This window comes from Coccomyxa subellipsoidea, assembly GCF_000258705.1.
Source record: "Coccomyxa subellipsoidea C-169, whole genome shotgun sequence".
NCBI classification, from domain to species: Eukaryota; Viridiplantae; Chlorophyta; class Trebouxiophyceae; family Coccomyxaceae; genus Coccomyxa; species Coccomyxa subellipsoidea.
This window is the reverse complement of record NW_005178015.1, coordinates 123,460-142,762: the sequence shown is the minus strand read 5'-3', so window position 1 is coordinate 142,762 and position 19,303 is coordinate 123,460. Positions and strand designations below refer to the sequence as shown.

Sequence of the window (19,303 nt, the reverse complement as noted above, 5' to 3'; positions counted from 1 at the left end):
TTCGCTGTATGTCTGAAAAATGTCTCCGTATCCATCATCCCTATCTAGGTCCTTCGAGATCCGGCTTCAAGCAGTTCTCGACAAACATGGCAACATATATAATGGCAGGGCAAAGTGCTTCAATAGAGGCGGCCCTTTACAGTTAACGGCATCAACATAAATTACTGTCAGTTACATGTGGGTGGAAACCGAAAGCCGACATGTGACTTTATGGGTGTCGGAGTTTTGACGGTTTTTGACGGTTTACGGTTGAGAGGGCACGTGCTGGAAGCCGTGTGAGGCGGTTAGTAACAGCGTAACTGGTGTAGCGACAATCCTAAGTCGACCTGCAAGAACGTGAAATCGATGTAAGATGACGACGATAAGAAGCTGTGGGTGATAGATGTGAGTGGTCGTACGACGAGGTGGCTGACGAGGTGCCTGACGGTTGCTGGCCGTGAGATGAGACGATGTCCGGCATGGGAAGGGCAGGCGATCGTGTTCAGGAGCAACGTGGTGCGTGAAGTTGTCCGTTGCATGTTGCAGTCTTGATGTTGCAAGCAGTATGTAAGTCCATGTGGGTGCGTCCTGACACCGCCAAGGAGATCTGTGTTTGGTCCTCGTCCGACAGAACTGCAAGGTAGGCACTTGATCATGACTGGATGTGAAATGCCTGGGCTTATAGACCCGGGCGACAAGTTGCTCTTAATTTTGGTGGTATGATGATGGAAGAGTGCGCGGTTTGGACGCTGACGTGAACTGATCGTTCAGGACGAGGATGGCAACGGGAGCGACCCTTGGAGGGTGTGTCAGGCGGCTTCAGAGGACGACTGATCACCAGGACAGCGTTTTTGGTGCGTGGCATGAATCTCTGAGACTTTGGGGTGTGTTTGGATGAAAGCTGGTCACCGGATGTTGGGTTGGGTGTGGTTGTCTTGAGAGGGCTTGAGGCTGTGGCACAGCTCACTTTTGTGATGTGCTTGGATGATGGATATTGGTATGATGTTAGGATGGTATTGGCCCTTGGTCAGGCTTGGTAGAGACAGTCGCATGCGCCTGACTTTCCTGCCTGTGTATGAGAGGTTGTGTAAACGGTTACAGGACTGCTGACTGGACTGCAGACTTGCCAGTGACTAAGCGGCAGGAATACCCCAACCTGTGGAGCCCAACCGGTGTTATTTTTAACACCATCATACCCTGGAAATCACTACTGTTACAGTGGTTTCGGACACGTTTAGTATCCTCTGCGAAAAATCTCTTCCACATGTCTGAGCGTACCAGTGATGCGGCTGTCCCCGTGGGGAAAGTCGGCAACGTGACTAGGGTCGGGGGTGAAGGTCCATCCCAGAGCACCCTGCAGTCGTCCGCTCTGGCTGGCATTCTGGACATCCTCAACTGGTCTGGACCTTTGACTGCATCTCTCGTCCAAGGAACCTGTGAGTATCGATCCTCTTGCCTGGGGTAGGATGGATTCTTGGCTGGGCTGACTGGGCTGGCAGTACCCCTCGATAGAGGTATCTTTGAAGTTGGTGCTGTCCGCTCGAGACCAAGCCACGTCAGGACACGACGCGACACGTCAGGACACGATGCAACATGCGTAGGCTCTTCACGTCGCGCCAGCTTGTCTCGCTAGAAGGTCGAGCCTTCGGTGCGAAACATCCGCTGGGTTTCCAAACCCTCGAGCTACCTCTTTACGCCGTTCTAGGGTGCCTTAATCCCCTTTTCGGACGCAGTTGCTATATGCCTTGGTTCACTCTTGAAGTCGAAGTGTTTTGTTTGGGCCAAATGCATGAGTGTTTGACGTCACCTTTCTGTATCGACAGGGCAAATGGCGCTGCATTCTCCGTCCGAGAACTGGCAATAGTTCGAACTTTCCGATCGCGCCGCGCCCACGGCATGCTACTGGTCATGTTCATCCCCTGCTATCGCACGCAAGCAGCTTGAGCTGCGCAGCGTGTTGCGTGGGAGCGAACCGACAACCCTCAGCCAACTTCTCACTTGAATTTTCGACACCCCTCTCGACACACCTTTGGACATCAAGGCACAGTTCAAGCCACGGATCTATCGACCAGGTGTCTACGGCCTGCCCAAACTTGTGTGCTCAAACGCTTGCTCAAACTCTTGCTCATACACTTGCAGGCACGGTGCAGGTATTATGCTGTCGGAGCTCGTTGAAAAATCGTGAGTGTGTGGTGCGGAAACTTCCTTGGAATTTGCGGAAGCTATTGCTCAAGTTCTTGCAGACATGCTGCCGGAACTTGTTGAAAATCCGAAAGTGTATGGTGCGGAAACGTCCGCAGGGTTTGGCAGGAACTTTTCCAAAACGTCTTACAGGCATGGTGCTGGTATGCTGCCGGAACCTGTTGAAAACTGAGAAGTGTATGGTGCGGAAACGTACGCGGGGTTTGGCGTCAAACTCTTGCGGACATGCTGCAAGTCTGCCGTTGGAACCTTTACAAAAATCGTAAGGATATGGTGCAGAAACGCCCGCAGGTTGCCGTAAACCCGCGCTCAAACTCTTACAGAAACGCGGCCGATATGCTGCCGGAAGTTGTTGAAAATTCGTAAGGAGGTTTGCCGTAAATCCGCGCTCAAATATTTGCTCAACTCTTACGGAAATGGTGCTAGTATGCCGCCGGAACTCCTTGGAAATTCGTAGGGGTTTGCCGTAAATCCGCGCTCAAACTCTTAGAGACATGGTGCTGGTATGCCGCCGGAACTGCATGAAATTCGTAAGGGGGTTTGCCGTAAACCCGCGCTCAGATCCTTGCTCAAACCTTGCGGACATGGTGCTGGTATGCCGCCGGAACTCCTTGAAAATTTGTAAGGTATTGTGCCGTAAACCCGCGCTCAAATTCTTGCTCAAACTCTTACAAACATGCGGCTGGTAGGCCGCAGGAACTCCTTGAAAATTCGTGAGGGGGTAAGCCGTAAATCCGCGCTCAGAATCCTGCTTAACTCTTACAGACATGGTGTTGGTATGCCGCTGGAACTCCTGGAAATTTTACAAGGGGGTTTGCTGGACACCCGTGCTCAAGGTCTTTCTCAACTCTTACAGACATGGTGCTGGTATGCTGCTGAAAAACGTCAAAATAATCGTAAGGGTTTGGTGCGGAAACGTCCGCAGCCGGTTTGGCTCCTGAAGACCAGGTGCAAGAACTCCGGAAGACATGGTGCAAGTATGCTGCCGGAACCAGTTGAAAATCGTAAGGACATGGTACGGCAATGTCTGCGGGATTTGGCAGAAACTCTTGCTCAAACTCTTACAGACATGGTGCTGGTATGCTGCCGGAAATTGTTGAAAAAATTGTGAGTATATGGTGCGGAAACGTCCACGGGAAGTTTGGCGGAAATTCTAGCAACTCTCATAAGGATGCTAATTCTCATAAGGTACAACTCTCATGAGGATGGTGGGTCGGCCACTTGAATAACAAACAACACGCTCTATAATCTAGTATGGCTCCACGCACTCCCATCACCTTTGGCCTCCACATCTACAAAACACAGTCTGCTGCTCTTACTGCCGTGCGATCGGTATTGGAAGACCTTGGCAATTGCACCAGCGTCAAGCTCACCAACCCCATACATTTCCAATTCTTGACGAATCTGGTGAAGCGCCATCCTGAAGCACTCTCCAAGACACGTGGAATGGTCGACCTTGCCGTCAGACGCAGTATCATGAACTGGAGTGCGTGGGAGTTATATGTTTGTCTCGAAGACGGAAGAGAAGTAGATATCTCATGGCGATGCTCTATAACCGCTAAACCAAAGCCTTACTCAATCCTGATACGTGAGGCCGCAGAGTTGCCGTCCGTCTACACAGCAGACTGCGCAAGTGCCTGCATCGCGAATTGGGTCCATGCTGATGCGCTATGCATGAGATGTGGAGTCCTCGCTGGTATTGAAGCTCACCTCGAACATCATGGGACGTCGTTCTAGTCTATCGTGACTGAATTCTTGGCAAACACAACTGCTCCCACTTCCTTTGTCGACCATTACGTCCTCCACTCTGCCGCGTTTCTGCCTGGAGACGGTGCCTTCCAAGTAGCATGGCTCGACTTTCATGACGCTAGAGCAAAGTTCTGCGTGCTGTGCCCCAAGTACAACATGACGCTGGGCAAGAAGCCCAGTGATTACGACCCCATACCACCTGCGTCGTTGTTGGAAGGTGCCTTGCACCTTCTTAACAGTGCTAATACTCAACTCATTCCGATTGCACAAGTCGCCTAGGATCGGAGAGAATTGCAGCTTCGTCCGAGTTTGCTCCACTAGAGATTGCATGTTGCTTCTTTGGTCCCCTTCTGATATAAGGGTTCCAACATCTAGTTCTCCAAACATGCAGAACTCCACGCTTGGTGCAAAACTCTGCGTTATTTGCAATGTAACTGGTGCCGAGCTTGTCACCTTCTGCATTGAGCTCTCGACCTGCCTGCAATTTGCATATTCGCATCCCAGCCACCGCGCTCGAGCCTCTTCCAACTGCCTCCTGCTTCTCACTGGTCTGCCCCAGCTTCAGCCACAGGCTGTAGTACTTCTCGCCGCCTAGGTTCCTCAAAGTATTGCCAGATTCACCCAAGTTGCACGGTCATCCCACCGCTCTTGGCTCAGCATGTTCAACATCATAGCAGTGTTGTCTGACGGCCCTTCTCCTTGGATGCCACGACTCACCGCACGCGGTTCTGGCACTTTAGGAGCCGTGCTGCTCTTGTACATCTCAGCGAGCGCGGCTACAGTTGCATCATCCAGCTCTGGTAGCTCAGTGGACCACAACGGACGCACCCGCACCTTGTTGGTGCTTGGTGACACTATGATGATGCCGCTCGTACCGGTACGTGTCACCGTCTTCAGGTCTATGTCCAGCTTGGTATCGCCCTCCTTGAAGCAACGTGTGTGGTCCGTGATGTTCTGCTCATCAAACTCCTTGGACCGCTTTAAAAATTAGTGCCCGCCCTTGCGAGTCCTCTCCGTTGGCGCCGTCTTCAGCACGGGAAAGCGCTCCTCCCACACCTCCATCAAGGCCGCATCATCAAAGTCTATCACGGCTATCTCTTTCAGCAGGATACTCACCTCGTAATCGCCGTCAGACTTGATAACGTTAATGAACTTGTCTTGGCCCTTCCTCCAGTTGGACACGCCGTCCTTGTGCGGTAACATTGGCTTCTTCAGCGGCTCTTCCGGGGTTCCCAGAGAGCACGGCATCAGCATGTCCTCCGGGTACTTGTCCAGCAGGAAGTCCATCAGCTTGTACACGTTCTCAGCACGCTCGCTCACCACTTCCAGAGACTTCTTCCAGTCCGTTGCCGGACGTGTTGGACAGGGCGTGGCAGTTGTAGTTGGTTCGGCTGGGGAACTCTCTGACGTATTTCTTCACACGTACCGCCCTTGTTGTATTCACTGCTGTTGCTTTCACTGCTGTTGCCATGCTTGCTTGTAAGTGCCTGTCAGATATTCTTATGTCAAATTTAAGCGCACACGGCAAATGTGCTTTTCAATTCTATCGTATTCATTCTCTCCATGTACAATAAGTCTCAAGGCTCTCGAACCGCCCCACACATCATTTTGACCAGGAGCCATTGGGATTTGTTGCCTCTGGGATTTGTTGCCTCTTTTACGGTGGGGCAAAACCAGTACGCCATACGGGCTAAACTGTCCCTTAAGCTTGATGCGGCTTTGGACCTTCTGAGAAATCTTACGTTTGAGGACCTCAACTCATCTCAAAGAGGCATCCTTCGGCAACTCACTGCATCGCAAGAGAAGCTAAAGGGTGCCCAGAAAGCATACCGACCTACTCGAAATCAACACGACACGTTCCGTGAGAAACAACAGCAAGATGCACTGGCTGCTCGCCGAAAGCGACGCCAAAATGACCCGGCTTATCGAGAGTGGGAAAACCAGAAGAGGCGTGAGCGATATCTGCGTCAGAACAAGCTAAAACTCGCTGCTGCAACATCCATCGACCAACACTGATGCCACTCAAGTTCGTTAAGCTGGCATTACATAACTACACTTGAAAGCGTAAAAGCATGTCCGGCTAATATCAGCATACGTGGCGCAATCAGGTCTGATGAGATTATGATTCCCTAATCGCCAAGGGGATTTGTTAACCCTTGAGGCCCTTTTGCTTCCAGGTTTTGCCGAACCCTTGCAGTCTTGGTGCTAGTGTGATGCGGCAAATCTTTCAGAACCTCTTCCGGGAACTTGGTGGCGAACTTCTGCAAAAACGCTTATAACAAAGTACTCCGCGGCGTCGGGCAACTACAGCCCTACTCTTGTCAAAGCGTTGACGTCTACTCGGGGAAAGAGCATGCCTGCGCTAACGTTGTCACGGTGCATGTACGCCTTCAGCCACTTCCACTTATTTTGACCAGCTGTGGCTTTCAGGAAGTCCTCCACTATGAAGTATGGGGAGGTGTTGACCCCACAATCCACTGTGCTTGTTGAGCTCAGCAGAGGCTCTTGCTCTCACTGCCACCCCACTTGTTGCTAGCATTGTCAACGCTTTTCTCCTCGGAGCCGCTACCACTTCCATCGTCGTCCTCGTCGCTGGTAGAGGGACCAGCTTTGCACGTTTTGCAGCACGCTGTTGTGCCTGCGTGTGGGTTTGGCATCACCCCTCAATGCGTTGATTTCAGCCAGTTACTAAGCTAGGGAAGCGGTCTACCAACACGCAGGCCCCAAGCTTCCGTGCATAGAAGTGACAACAGCCAGGTCTGTCAGTGTCAAACAAAAGTCGAGCCAAGCTTTCCATCGTAAAAAGAGTGAATGGAAAATTTTTATTGTGTGGTCAAGCTGACTGCTGACCTGTTCGCCCTCCTTGTCCGGACAACCTGTGCTCCCCTCCTCCATGTCCCATATTAAAAAAGCTGCATTTCACTGCAAATATACTCAAGTCAGGTCTTCTTTCAGTTTGAAACGTACTACAACAACCAGACCCTGCGACTGGCAGAAAAAACTCTGTCCTTCATTGTTGATTGCGTGCTATTATTTAAACCCTTTGCTTGCCTGCTTGCTGATTATGTCACCATCGTCGGTCGCACCCTCAGCTCCCTCTACCAGTGCTGCCATTGTTGGCTGCACCAAAAGGCACGCAACAAGTTAACAATAGTGACCACAGCTGCTCCAGACGAACACGTCACTTAGCAACATAATTATCCAAAACTCGCCGTGTTTCCGTTACGAGTACATTTCTTGCAAGCACGCAGCTGGAACAATAATTTGGCTGCATACCAGTCCATTGAAAGCCACCCAAAGAATAGGGTGCACGGACGCTGGTCCCCAACCCTGGCGGGCTCAGCAGGTGCAGATACTGGACGACCGGGCCTCCGGTAAATGCAACAGACGTACTCTGAGAGAAACATAAGCAAAGCAGGTTTATTTGTCAAGTCAAGGGTGACATGCACAAGGAACTTGCAAGCAACTCAGGTCATATGTAAGCTGCCAGTCAAAAGTTCCTACCAAGCACTTGCCAGTGGCAACTAAGTGTACGAATGTGTGCGGGCAACGCCAGGCAAAAGCCACAACAATACTTCACAATTGCAGTACTGGTTGCAGTATTGACAAAATCCGATGGGAGGTTGGCAGGTGATGGTTCAAGTGGGGCTGCGTTGAACTGCCAGTGAGCAAGTTGTATTGTTTGCTAGCATAGCGGACACTAACCTGGTCATTGTCTTCCGCTTCCTCCTCACTGCACATAATGTCTTCGTCCTGCCCGCCGTTATTACTGTGTTGCAAATGGTCCGATACTTGAGCAGCATCAAATGCTGGCAGAAGGTCATTTTTCTGGTAGAGACAAACTATGGATAAGTTTGATGGCTGATCGTATAATACAAGCAGCTCAATATGCAACATGTTGCTTACCAGGTTGGCCTCGCTACGTTGGCTGCAAAACACTCTGCCGGGTTTGGTGTTGCGGTCAGAGGCTGACAGGAACGAAAAACAATTAAGAGACCGACTGATAGATAAGAACAGATACTTGCCCAAAACATGAGATGGGTAGCAAGGAAAGCTCTGAAGTGGATCCTCACGTCAATCTGTTCTTCACGGCAGTTATATGCTTGCTGAGTACCAGGAGCTTGTGGTGCGTCAATGCGGCCTGGCACAGGCGCAGGGTCATCGTGGCTTGCCGTAAGAGCTGCGGCTGCTCTCGCGGATAGAGCCTGCAAGTCAACTGATGCTGAGGAGTGCAAAACAGCAGGACCTTGTTGCTCTGTTCTTGCCAACATACCACTTTGCGCTCGCCTCTTCCTGATGCCCTTCCAAAGTCCCCAGTCTGGAAAGAAATCCCGTGCTTCCAGCCAGCGACCATACAAAAAACTCAAAAACCTCATAAAAATCTTCAATGGTCAACTGACCAGTGCTCTCCTTCTCCTTGAGTTCCTCAAAACAAGCCACCTTGCTTTTTCGAACCTCTCTGCAACACTAGCCAAGCCCTCTGCAACGGCACACACCTCTCGTAAATTTTTCACTGCAAGTTACAATCTCAAGTACAACGGCAAAGAGCGACAAACTTATGCCTTCTTGGGGCAGTTTCCCTTCAGCCCTCAACTCGGACTTTCTCTCAAGCACATCTAGATCTGTCCAATTATTTTCATAACTTACAAAGACGACGCCATTTTTGAACTCAAAGCATCTGGCATCCAATAAGTGTATGCTCGCTTTGCAATTACGGACCCAAAGGCAGCGGATGTGAAGTTGTTGCTTCCAAACATCATGGCCAAGTTGCTGTTGGCTTCCCTCACGGCTGCCTTTGCTGCGCTATTTGCCTCTGCAAATAAGCCCCATATGACACGGCAATACAGAGCATTAGGAACTTTTGTGCTCCTACAAGCTTACTCTGAGCATCGGTGTAGACTTGAAGAGGTTTTAGGAAACACCCTATTGTTACTGGAGGCAACTGGCAGACTAGAGAACACCAAAGAAGCAATCAAGACAAGTCATCTTCTCTAGTCTGCCAGTTGCCTCCAGTAACAATAGGGTGTTTCTTAAAATCTCTTCAAGCATTTCCGGCGACTCCATGTGGCAGGTAAAGTTCTACATACATGAACCAGTGTCAACAGATGCCCACGATATTGCTACAGATAATTTGAACGCAAGTCAAGGAAGAATGCCTTCGCGTGCCGTTGTCTTCCTTGTAGCTGACAACGCCGAGACTGGCAGACCGATTCATTAACAGCCCTCCGAACCCTGATTACACCGCGCTGAAAAGAGCATTACAGGTGCCTGAATAGGAGATTCTCGGACATTATCTATACCCATTACCAGACTGTAGTATTCCTTTAAGAAGTCAAATTCGTAACAACAGACGTTTATTTCAACAGCACAGAGCTCACCAGATCTTGTGACCGCCAAGAGAACGGCTTGTTTCCCGTCACAAGGCAGACCCTCAGTCTCGCTGCTTCTTTGTTCATTTTCCTGGATAACACGGCGGTGGTCCTCTCATATATTGTATGGGATCTCTTAAGTTGTTCGCATCAACGGTTTCGCTGCTCATAGTGGTCTATGGCACGGCAGGTAGTCTTCTTGCTCCTTTTTCGACCCTGAGCGTTTTAATTCATGCAGGATATCTCAAGCAAAACCTCCAAAGCTGCTGCTGACCTTTCCTTCGCGCAGTACGCGCTGCAAGACTGCGATGTGGCGAGAAAGGAAGCCAACCTGGCTATTGGTCTACAGTCCGCCTTGCATCAGATTTCTTTATGTGGCAAACCTTAGACCCGACGTGCCCCTTGGTTGATTGCATCAGCAACTACTTAGAAAGCGAGCACCAAGTCCCATTCCCAACAATATTAATTTTTGGCGACTCAGTGGACAGGTTTCTTATAGATGACTTCCACCAGGTAGTTGACGACAAGGTTGATATGCCGGAAGCTAAGAAGGTGGCACTGAAATCCAAGTTTACGCGCCACCACACTCCTGGCGTCAGCCTAGAGGGCCCCTACCATTTAAATGAAGTGTTGCCGAAGTCTCCCCAAATGGTCATTGATGAGGTAGGGGTGAATCTTGTCACCAAATACAGACACTGCTATGTTTCTTTGTTACACTTTAACATGGCCTTTGGCCCACCTCAGAAATGAACCCTTAAAATAGCAGCTTTTGAACTTCACCATCCGTCCTTTGAACGCTGTGCGGCAACGAGTCAGCTTAGCCACTCGACCAGGTGTTTACTCTTTACATACATCTAGAGTGCTTGAACCTTTGTGTTTTGTAGGCCAAGCGGAGCTTTGAGAGCTTGGCCCAGGTACCCGATGTCGTTGTGTTCAACGCCAACTTGTGGGATATTGGACGGCTCTGGGCATGGGATCGTGGAACGTTTTCTCACGACCATCTTGACGAGTCCTTCAGTAGAGACTGGCTGAGGAATGGATCGCATATCCTGCAGCTCATACAGGCGCGCCGACCTTGCAAGCGTCCTCTCTCTCCTCAGTTGGTTCGTCGTGACATCAAAACGGCACTGGAGATAATCGTGAGAGTTGAAATACCTTGGAAACTACTACGAGCATCTGGAAATCCAAGAAGAGCGTGAATCCTGCCCCCATCTGAGTCTTTGGGGCTCTCTGCGACTGAGGAGTGCATTTACTAGGGTCATAGGGGCAAATTTTCCAGGCCTCACCTGTCAGTACTGACAGTCAAGGCTCCTGAGCTGAGAGAGCTGAGCTCCTGATAGAAAGTTAGAGTTCAGGCTTGTTGGGTGTATATGCTGCTGTGTGCACTGCTTGTTCCGCATGGCTCTCACCTCGCCTGTCTATTTAGGGGCCCCGTCAGTTCTTATGGTACAAACATATATTACTGCCAATTATCTGTGTGCTTTTGCTGCAGGTATCTTTTGCTTCGAGTGTGCTGATCGCACACACAACCGCCCTGCCTGCGCTGGAGTCATGTGATACAGACAGACATGCTCAAGCACCAACTGGTCGACGCACACACGTAGTCCAGTTGAATGCATTGTTGCGAGAGTTGGTGCTACAGAATCCACGATGGCATCTGGTAGATGTGGAACTGCTAACTCTTCATTTTTGGCCTGTGGACAAATACTTGCGCGATACCCATCACCCTCTGCCGTTTGTGACAATGAACATGTTAAATGTATATTTGAATTTATATCTAGATTATGTATAATATATAGGAACGTCTTTCAGGGCAGGCAGCCCGTGCACAATACATATATTATGAATATAAGTAGTGTTATGTATGTAAGCAAGTGAGGTGATCGATGCACATCGGCAGAAGATTGGGAGGCTGGTGTCGCTTCTCATTGATACCCATCACGCACCCTCTGCCGTTTGTGACGAAAAATATGTTAAAGCTAGTCGGTGCCCGTGTAGTTAGCATGGCCGTGCAGAGGAGACAAAAGAATAAAGTGATGCATGACTGGAGCATCTTAGAGGCAGTCTCATGCGTTTGTTGGTCAGGTGAAGCGCCACAGAAAGGAGTTTTAATGTATTCAGTAGATGTGATTACATTGAATGGGGAACTGTCGTACAGGTGAACAATCTGCATGAGATGGGGTGTGAGGGATGCAAGGGTGTGTCATGCAGGCAGGCGGGGCTGATCAGGGTGGCGGTGTCAGCGGCGCTGGTGTATCACTTTGACCCCCAGGACAAATCAGGGTTGTGCATATGAGCGATGCGCCTCGCCATGGAGTGCTCTTTAGGAATCTCTGCCTTTGCAAGACAGCCTTGCTGGCAACCATGCACGCAAGTGCTGCCAGGCGCCGTGGAATCGGGCAGCTTTACTAGCCGTGCCTCCATAGCCTTGTTGCATGATCGTGATCCAATGGCATTGTGTGTGGAGAGCCAAGGAACAGTTTTGGGTGGAGTTGAGTTGGAGGGAGAGTCTTGGGCGGGCTTAGTAACTTATTAGTGATGCATGCTTCAGTACTTACTCACTTCAGCATTTTGGTGTCAAATTGTCTGTGTTGTATCTAGCCAACACTGTAACACCGCAGATGCTTACAGAACAAACACATCAACTCTCAATCTGCTTTGTATTCCCACTTGTCGCGCACAGGAAAAGCCGGTCTGTCAAGACCGAGGTTCCCCGATCGTCTTCTCGTCCCTGGCAGTTCCTAGCCTGAACCAGGCCCGGCATCCCCTAAAATTTCCCATCCTCGGGGATTCGCAGGTTCGGTGGATCTGGTATTTTGCAGGACCGGGGCGTCCCGGCACGTCCCAGCACCAGGGAATCCCGGGATTGCCCAGCGCCGAGCGCAGTCCCGGGGTTTCCTGTGTCGAATCGCACAGGAATCCGCAGCGACAGGGAATTTCCTAGCAAAACGCAGTGCTACATTCCCTGGTAAATCCTAGGTTCGAAAGCCTGTCGAGGGTCCCTACGTAACAAAAACAGAGTTGAACTCTTGCATCCACCCCCTTGCAAACTCCTTCGCAACATTGCCAAAATCAGCATTCATTATATCCCATCGACACCGTGGGTTATTTATGATTGTTTGATGGGATGTGTGAAGCAAATAAGCCTTATCGGTAGGTATGTTTGACTTCAAGTGTCCTCTATTACGTCCTTTAATGCGCCGTTTCAAAGTTTGAAGAAGACAGTAGGCCCCTTGTGTGCAATTCCACATGCTACTGTGGGCGCGCAATCACAAAGTTGGCCCAATAAACCAAAGCACCGGACTTGCCACCTCCCCAAAATCGTTCAGATAGCAAGCATATTGCTTGTGGCAGAATGTAGCACTCGGTCTTGTGGTCTTCTAGGTGCAACGCCACGTTCCACTCACACGTTTTCCGGCGTCTTGTGGCCCCCTACAATGATGCATTTCCAATCAAGGCACGTTCTCACATCGCTTATATGAAGTGTAAGAGCATTTCCTTCTTGGGTGCTTTTGTATGCAAAAGCTTCCACGGCCTCAGTGGTGCAGTAACTGCCCTGGTTGCACGTGACAAAGCAATTAAACTGTTTTGCACGACAGTGGTGAACTAAACAAGACCAATTGGGTTTCAAGACACCACAAGCTGAGCTACCGATATTCTTTTCTGGGCCCTCCCTTGAAGAAAGGTTCAGGAATGCTTAAGACTCTTTAGGGGAGATAGACGTAACCGATAGGCTTCCGCAACACATCTCTAAGTGTAAGTAGGCATTAAAGAAGGGAAAGGGATATTATTCTTCCGCTTTCTTTACTCTTAAGTCGTCTTAAGGAAGCATATCAGACACATCTTTACTTTTGAGAAGATGCAGTATGTTAAAGAGACTGTTTAAGAAAGTCCTAGATATTGATAAGACCATCTTATGGCGTTTAAGAGCCTTTAAAGTATAATTAAGGAAAGATGTTGTTATGCATGCGTGATGCCGACGGTGCTGAGCGTGTTGCCCAAATTTTCATTGACGATGTGATCAGGCATCCTGGCCTCCCAAGGAGCATTGTGTCGGACCGAGACAGTCGCTTCACAAGCAGATTCTGCCAGAATCATTCTGGCAATCTCTCTGCGACCGGCTGCAGATTGACAGACTGATGTCTACTGCTATTCACCCTGAGACTGATGGGCAGACTGAGCGTGCAGATCGTACCCTCATCGACTTGCTGCGGCACTGTGTGAACCCTTTGCATGAGATTGGGACGAGCACCTCACTGCAGCCGAGTTCGCCGCCAACACTGCCTGGCAAGAGAGCATTCGCATGTCGCCCATCATGCGGGCAGAATCCGCTGACGCCCTCCTCTCTTCGCATTCCTGGGGTTGAGAACCCCCCTGCGATGAAGGTGACGGAAGCGTTGCAAGAGCGGATGGCATGTGCCAAGCATTGGATGGAAAAAGCTCAGCAACGGCAGAAAGCCTATGCTGATCAGGGGCGCCGGCCTGCGTCGTTTGAGGTGAGACAGGACGTTCTCCTGATTACTGCCAATATCAACTTCAAAGGCCCGGGCGCTCCCAAGCTGATGCCTAAATGGATTGGCCCGTACAAGATTGTGCGCAAGATCCCAGGCAGTAAAGGGACAGCATATGAGCTGGAGGTCCCTTTTAATCTGCGGATTCACGACGCCTTTCATGTGAGCCTGCTCAAACCCTACCGGGCCGATGGACGGGTGCAACCCCCGCCACCTGAGCTGATAGTAGATGGTCAGATTGAGTATGAGGTCCAATCCATATTGGCACACCGCGAGCACAGAGTGGCCGCTCAAGCAAGAGGGAATACCTCATACAGCCTGTGTGGCGAGGCTATGACCAGAGTTATAATCCCTGGGAGCCAGAGAGCTGCCTCGCCAACTGCCAGCGTGTGCTGAAGCAGTATCTTGAGGCTCAGGGCTTGGCATGAGTCCAGCTCAAATGTCGCGTGTGCACACAGGGCTCATTGATTGAGTCTCCGCATATACCGTATATGCGTATATGTAGTACATTGTGGTATGACGGGTACGACAGGGTCGTTTCTGGATAATTTACAACCTATTGTCGGCCCGGGGCATTAGACAGCATGCATGTGGAATGTTTCTATCAGTGCTTTCTGGTCCAAAACTTGGATTCGAGAGGGTGCTGAGCCACACTCTTGTTCGGAGCGTCTGAACCTCAGACTGATCTACTGTACGTTCATACAGCGTTTGAAAGGTGCACTACAGGAGGGAATTCCCAGCTGAAGCTGGGTTTTAAAAGGGGAGTGGTGTAACAGATTACTATATATTACTAAGTAGTTTTTTGGGGGGCTTGCCACACTCAGTATCTGCTGGGCTCCGGGGTAGCCAATTAAGATTTGGGCACCTGTTGCTCAAACAGCCCTTTTTGAGTGGTTTGATTCGGAACTGGTTGTCACTCAAGACTCTCCAGAAGAGTATCGATATCGGTTCACAATGTTCTGCAAGCGCCTCTTAGGGTTCTCCATTTCCTATGTATTTGGGTTCACTAGTCGGTGGATGATTTCTCACAAGCGTTTCCGCATTGGTTCTCTTCTGCAATTGGACTTTCCTGAGCTACAACCGCTTCTTAGCATCTGCAGAGGACAAGGTGCATGCAGACTTATCTATGCCATCGCACAACACTTTCGCATGCAACTCCCTGAATGGAAGCTCCATGCCATTGAGCGATAAGCAAGCTTTGCATCCACCAGATACATGATAGCTTGCGCAGCGTAAGCGTCTGTCAGTACTTTATGCATGATTGTTGAGTCTTTTGGCAGCATCTGTAAAATGTATGGGAAGATTGGGTACGTGGGACCAAGCGCCTGTAACCGCACGTCCATGGACGACCCTGCAAAACAGCAAGCACCGACCACTGTCAAGCACAAAGCTTTTGCAACACACACTATGACAAAGGACCAAGTCGCATCTTCGTACCTGTTTCGCATTTTCGGGGTTTTGCGAGCCAGATACGACTCATTTACTATCTGGTTGCGACGCAGTTGCGCTCATTTGCAACTCAGATGCGACCTAAATGCGTCTTGCAAATCGTAACAAAAATGGGGGAATTGCGATGCAGATGCGATGTTTGAAAGTTGCTAGGTGATGGCACCTGAATCGTAATCCATGCTCGCAACCCGAGACCGCAGCAGCCGTGCGGCGAGACACGTGACCTCTCGGAATTTTGTCGAGGCATTTGGTAAATACTAGTGTCAGAAGCACGTGAATTAGCATGAAAGATCGAAATAGACGGAACACCTTGTACAAATTCGCTATTAGGCGTGCACAGAACCGCGCAAGATGGGGATGTCGCCTTCAGGAATGTGCTGTGTGGCTGAAGAACATCATGGCTTAAATGATTAAACTTCGAGACAGTAGATCAAGAAAGGTCCTTGGCTCGACTTGGCTCGAAGTGTTGGGACTTGTTGGGATTGCTCTCCGAGAGTCTGGCGGGGGTTGTGCCCGGTACCTAGAACCTACTCGCAAAATTCATAAGAGCTATTCAGGGTTTTGAGAATTCGTGGTTTTGAGAAACCCAGAAATTGCATTTGGCGCCTGGCGCAGGTTGTTAAGTTACTTATATTATTACTGGTCGCCAAACCTAAAGCTAGAGGCCATAGGCCGGCCATACCGTATGTAGTACACGCGGACTGGCAAGGCATCCATAGCGACATCTTCGGGGCCCACATAGTACCGAACTATGTGGGCCCCTAGTGTCTGCCACCCAGTGTTGTTGCGCATTAATCGCCTTTGAACAAGCTGCCCTTATTGGGCAAGACTCGCACACATATAAGATAGATTAGTTGAAAAGACAGGTAAGAATTTCCCGAAACTGGCAGAAATGTGTCGTCAATATACAAGTTGTCAACAATCTCCGAGGGTTGGCCCCGAAGATTTTTACAAGAACTTTTACAAGATGTAAAATAATTGCCCGATGAGCGTGTCTGTCGGAAGGGTTTCGGACGAGCTGCCACGTGTCGCCCTCATTCGAATTACAGGTCACAGTCGCGAAGTACTGAAATCTCGGCTCCGCCACTTGAAGCCGGTGTGCTCGTAAACACCACTTGGCAAGCACTATGCACTCCCTGTCACACTGGAGCAAGGGTTCAGGGTTTCTACATACCTGGCAAAGCTGGATCCAGCCAACAAAGCTGACAAACCTCAATAATGAGCCAAATCCGGCCATCCACATGACAACCCTTACACAGCTGCCAAAGCCTACAAAATGAACGTAGCTTACACACCTTACAAAGCTGCCAAAGCCTACAAAGCTGACAAAGCCGACACACCTGACAAAGCTTACCCACCTTACGAAGGATACAGAGCTGTCAAAGCTTACAAAGCTTTCACACCTGACAAACCTGACACACGTGACAAAGCTGCCAAAGCTGACAAAGCTGAATCGCCGGCCGCGCGTGCCGCCCCGTCCGCCCTACCCCAGGAGGACTGGAAGGAGTGGCTGGAATTTCAAAAATGGCCGGAGTAGGAGTGGCATGAGTACAATGAATGCCATGACATTGTCACCTATGTCAGCTGTACCACACTGTGAGGACTAGAGGGTCAAAATAACATGAAATTATGTCAGTACCACAGGATTATCATACTAGTTAGGGACCACAGTTATAATTTTATGATATTACCATGAAACCTGTGTGGTGCCAGTATGTTATCATAATAGCATGAAATTTCCACAATAGTCTTACGATTTAACCATAGATCATTCATGTCTTTTTTATGATGAGATCAAAGAAGAGAATTTAATGTGTCATCCAAAAATAACGTTCTTCTCATGCATAAGTGATGTATTTACATAGTCACCATCAAAGAATCCAGTGCTAAAAGCTATTCAATTTTTATGGCTTCCGGGCGTGATTAGCATTTGAAGTTATACCCTGTAACTGCCTACAAGTTAGTTGCATAGCAAGAAGTAGGCTTAGGCTTCTATCATCCAATGAAGCTCTGTCGCAGGCATGCATGCACATTGCTGGTGTTCACACCTGCCTCTAGTGCAGTCACGCTTTCAAGGTAGATTGATCGAGGAGATATCTGCAGCGGTCCCTCTCACACCCTACAACTCTGATGCAATTTATGCACCACTGCTGTACTGCACAACTTGTATGATTGTAGCACGATGTTTACTTGCTGCATATCCACCGGTGGGGCAACCCTTCCTCCAGCTTCTGGCGCTCACCTGCAGCTGTCTTGATGTCTCTTCTGATGTTTCCTAAATTGTATTGGGTCCTGACAAATTTGAAAACATGCTGGGATATCATCCTCAGGCAGGAACCTCAAGGTTCCTGCCTACAGCTCGGCAATCCCTAGCTACTTGGCTTTGCGCAGTATGATCCCCTGAGCATGCTGCGGCTCGAGACTCTCGTCCTCGCTTCTGATTCTGTGGATGCTTGAAGAGCTGCCTCTCAGGCTCTCTTGTTGCCGAATCCTGAGTGGACATCACCTGCTTCGTGCATATGCAAATGTATCAGTGTTTCAAGCTGCCCATGCATACACTTTGTGAACGCCTGTAGGCTCTCTGAGTCCTGCGCGGTACCCAAGAGAACTTTCTCTTGCAGTTGAGGCAATGCAGGCAAAGAGGCAAGATCAACTTGCACCTGATGCAATGCAGGCGTTGAGGTAAGATCAAACATGCCCAATGCAGTCTTTTGGGGTGCAAATGTGTGCCTGCTTGACAAGCACTACTCCTCAGCGTAAATCCCATCGTCAAAGGATGCATGGTGATTACTTTGCACATGACAGGCATCGTACCAGGAGGTCTGTGTCGGTGTAGACATCCAGCTGGAAGCCTGGGTCCACAAATGTCAGCCGTCTGGCCATAGGGTGCAGCACGCTTCACTTGTGACCTCCAAATCCCCTCCAAGCCTGCTCACTGCCCACGGCACTGTCAAGCGAGCCCAAAGGCATGCCTTTGGTCATGACCGCCCGGTTTAAATGGATTCGCCTCAGCCTGGGGCTATTATACTCTGGTCCTCACAGTTCTGACATACACCATTCCCCCTTTTCCAAGCCATATCTTATTTTCTTGATTGCTGATGGAGGTATGGGAGGCGTGATATTTCCTAATATGTCATCCCAGCTAATTTCCCGGGAGACCCCATCACCCACTCCTGGATGCTCGGATGCACGACGGCCTTTCTTCTGGTCTTATGGGACTGCGATGATTTTGGTGGTGCTTGGGGATCCTGGTCTTGCGTGGGTTGGCTGCTTCGGAAGGCTTTCAAAGTTTTTGCTATTTTCGGCAGTCGATTCCAGCAAAGCTTTCAATGTTTCGTGATTAGCTAAGACACATTCGTTGCGAGCTCTTTTGTAAGAGCATTGTGGAACGAGCAAGGGCCCTTGCATTTCAAATCGTGGTGTTGGGCACGCCGTTGATGTCGTGCCCACTGTATGGCCAAAATTGGAGTCTGGGCAGCCATGGGAACGTCATCGGGCAGGTCGATCTGTCGTGCTCCAGTAGTGCTGTATCCACTTTTCCTAAGACCTTGTGATTGTAAATATTTGGCCAGATGCAACCCAAGAAAATTGGCCAATCAGGAGATAATCCGACGAGTCATTGCAATTGCATGCAGGCCGGATGTGTGTGATCCCGGCAGACTGGCGCTTAAATGCTTTGAACTTCAAATTTTGAAGATTTGCGCATGCCCGCTGGAGCAGTGGTCGCCAACGTTGTAAGGCTACCTAGAGATAAGCAGTGGTGGGTACTTAAAAAGAGAAATTTAATTGCACTGTGGCAGGCTCAATTGAGCAAGAGCTTGGCACTGAGATCTAAATCGTGCTTGCTGGGCCACCTCCTGTCTCAGGGCTCAGGCTGTGAACGTAGCCTACATGCCAATGCAGTGCATATTGCCCCATGAACTGTCTATCATGGTATTGATCTGCACACTATGCTGATATCATGATGTGATGACAATATTTTAACATTCATGCAGATATCATAGAAATTTCATGATACTGCAACCCTGTTGTCCTCACAGTGAC

General features: G+C 49.7%; 4 protein-coding genes across 4 annotated transcripts; 1 reads left to right on the top strand and 3 right to left on the bottom strand.

The window, feature by feature from the left end:
* Positions 1 to 1,006: 1,006 nt before the first annotated feature.
* On the bottom strand, positions 1,007 to 5,401 carry COCSUDRAFT_45671 (hypothetical protein; the record flags this gene model as incomplete). Its single annotated transcript, XM_005642529.1, has 7 exons — positions 1,007 to 1,135; positions 3,892 to 4,016; positions 4,384 to 4,529; positions 4,574 to 4,692; positions 4,759 to 4,884; positions 5,047 to 5,232; positions 5,264 to 5,401. The coding sequence occupies 7 exons, from the start codon at positions 5,399 to 5,401 to the stop codon at positions 1,007 to 1,009; spliced, it is 969 nt and encodes a 322-aa protein (XP_005642586.1).
* A 558-nt stretch (positions 5,402 to 5,959) lies between these two features.
* On the bottom strand, positions 5,960 to 7,018 carry COCSUDRAFT_55045 (hypothetical protein). The gene is made up of 3 exons (XM_005642528.1): positions 6,982 to 7,018; positions 6,781 to 6,852; positions 5,960 to 6,568 (listed from the first exon to the last, which is right to left on the bottom strand). Exons 2-3 carry the CDS (start codon positions 6,823 to 6,825, stop codon positions 6,335 to 6,337), a joined length of 279 nt encoding a protein of 92 aa, XP_005642585.1. The 5' UTR covers positions 6,826 to 6,852; positions 6,982 to 7,018; the 3' UTR covers positions 5,960 to 6,334.
* Positions 7,019 to 9,279: 2,261 nt separating this feature from the next.
* Positions 9,280 to 11,184, top strand: COCSUDRAFT_55044 (hypothetical protein). The gene is made up of 4 exons (XM_005642527.1): positions 9,280 to 9,489; positions 9,589 to 9,962; positions 10,184 to 10,363; positions 10,792 to 11,184. The coding sequence occupies exons 1-4, from the start codon at positions 9,426 to 9,428 to the stop codon at positions 11,089 to 11,091; spliced, it is 918 nt and encodes a 305-aa protein (XP_005642584.1). The 5' UTR covers positions 9,280 to 9,425; the 3' UTR covers positions 11,092 to 11,184.
* A 3,651-nt stretch (positions 11,185 to 14,835) lies between these two features.
* Positions 14,836 to 18,142, bottom strand: COCSUDRAFT_45668 (hypothetical protein; the record flags this gene model as incomplete). The annotated part of the gene is made up of 7 exons (XM_005642526.1): positions 14,836 to 14,904; positions 15,019 to 15,297; positions 15,423 to 15,644; positions 15,942 to 16,088; positions 16,434 to 16,518; positions 16,618 to 16,742; positions 18,074 to 18,142. 7 exons carry the CDS (start codon positions 18,140 to 18,142, stop codon positions 14,836 to 14,838), a joined length of 996 nt encoding a protein of 331 aa, XP_005642583.1.
* Positions 18,143 to 19,303: the final 1,161 nt, after the last annotated feature.

Coding starts and splice junctions, on each gene's coding strand:
- COCSUDRAFT_55045 (XM_005642528.1), bottom strand. CDS start 6,825: ATGGAGGAGGGGAGCACAGGTTGTCCGGACAAGGAGGGCGAACAG. Junction 6,569..6,780: donor CGGACAAGGAGGGCGAACAG/GTCAGCAGTCAG, acceptor ACCCACACGCAG/GCACAACAGCGTGCTGCAAA.
- COCSUDRAFT_55044 (XM_005642527.1), top strand. CDS start 9,426: ATGGGATCTCTTAAGTTGTTCGCATCAACGGTTTCGCTGCTCATAGTG. Junction 9,490..9,588: donor AGTGGTCTATGGCACGGCAG/GTAGTCTTCTTG, acceptor TCCTTCGCGCAG/TACGCGCTGCAAGACTGCGA. Junction 10,364..10,791: donor ATATCCTGCAGCTCATACAG/GCGCGCCGACCT, acceptor CTTTTGCTGCAG/GTATCTTTTGCTTCGAGTGT.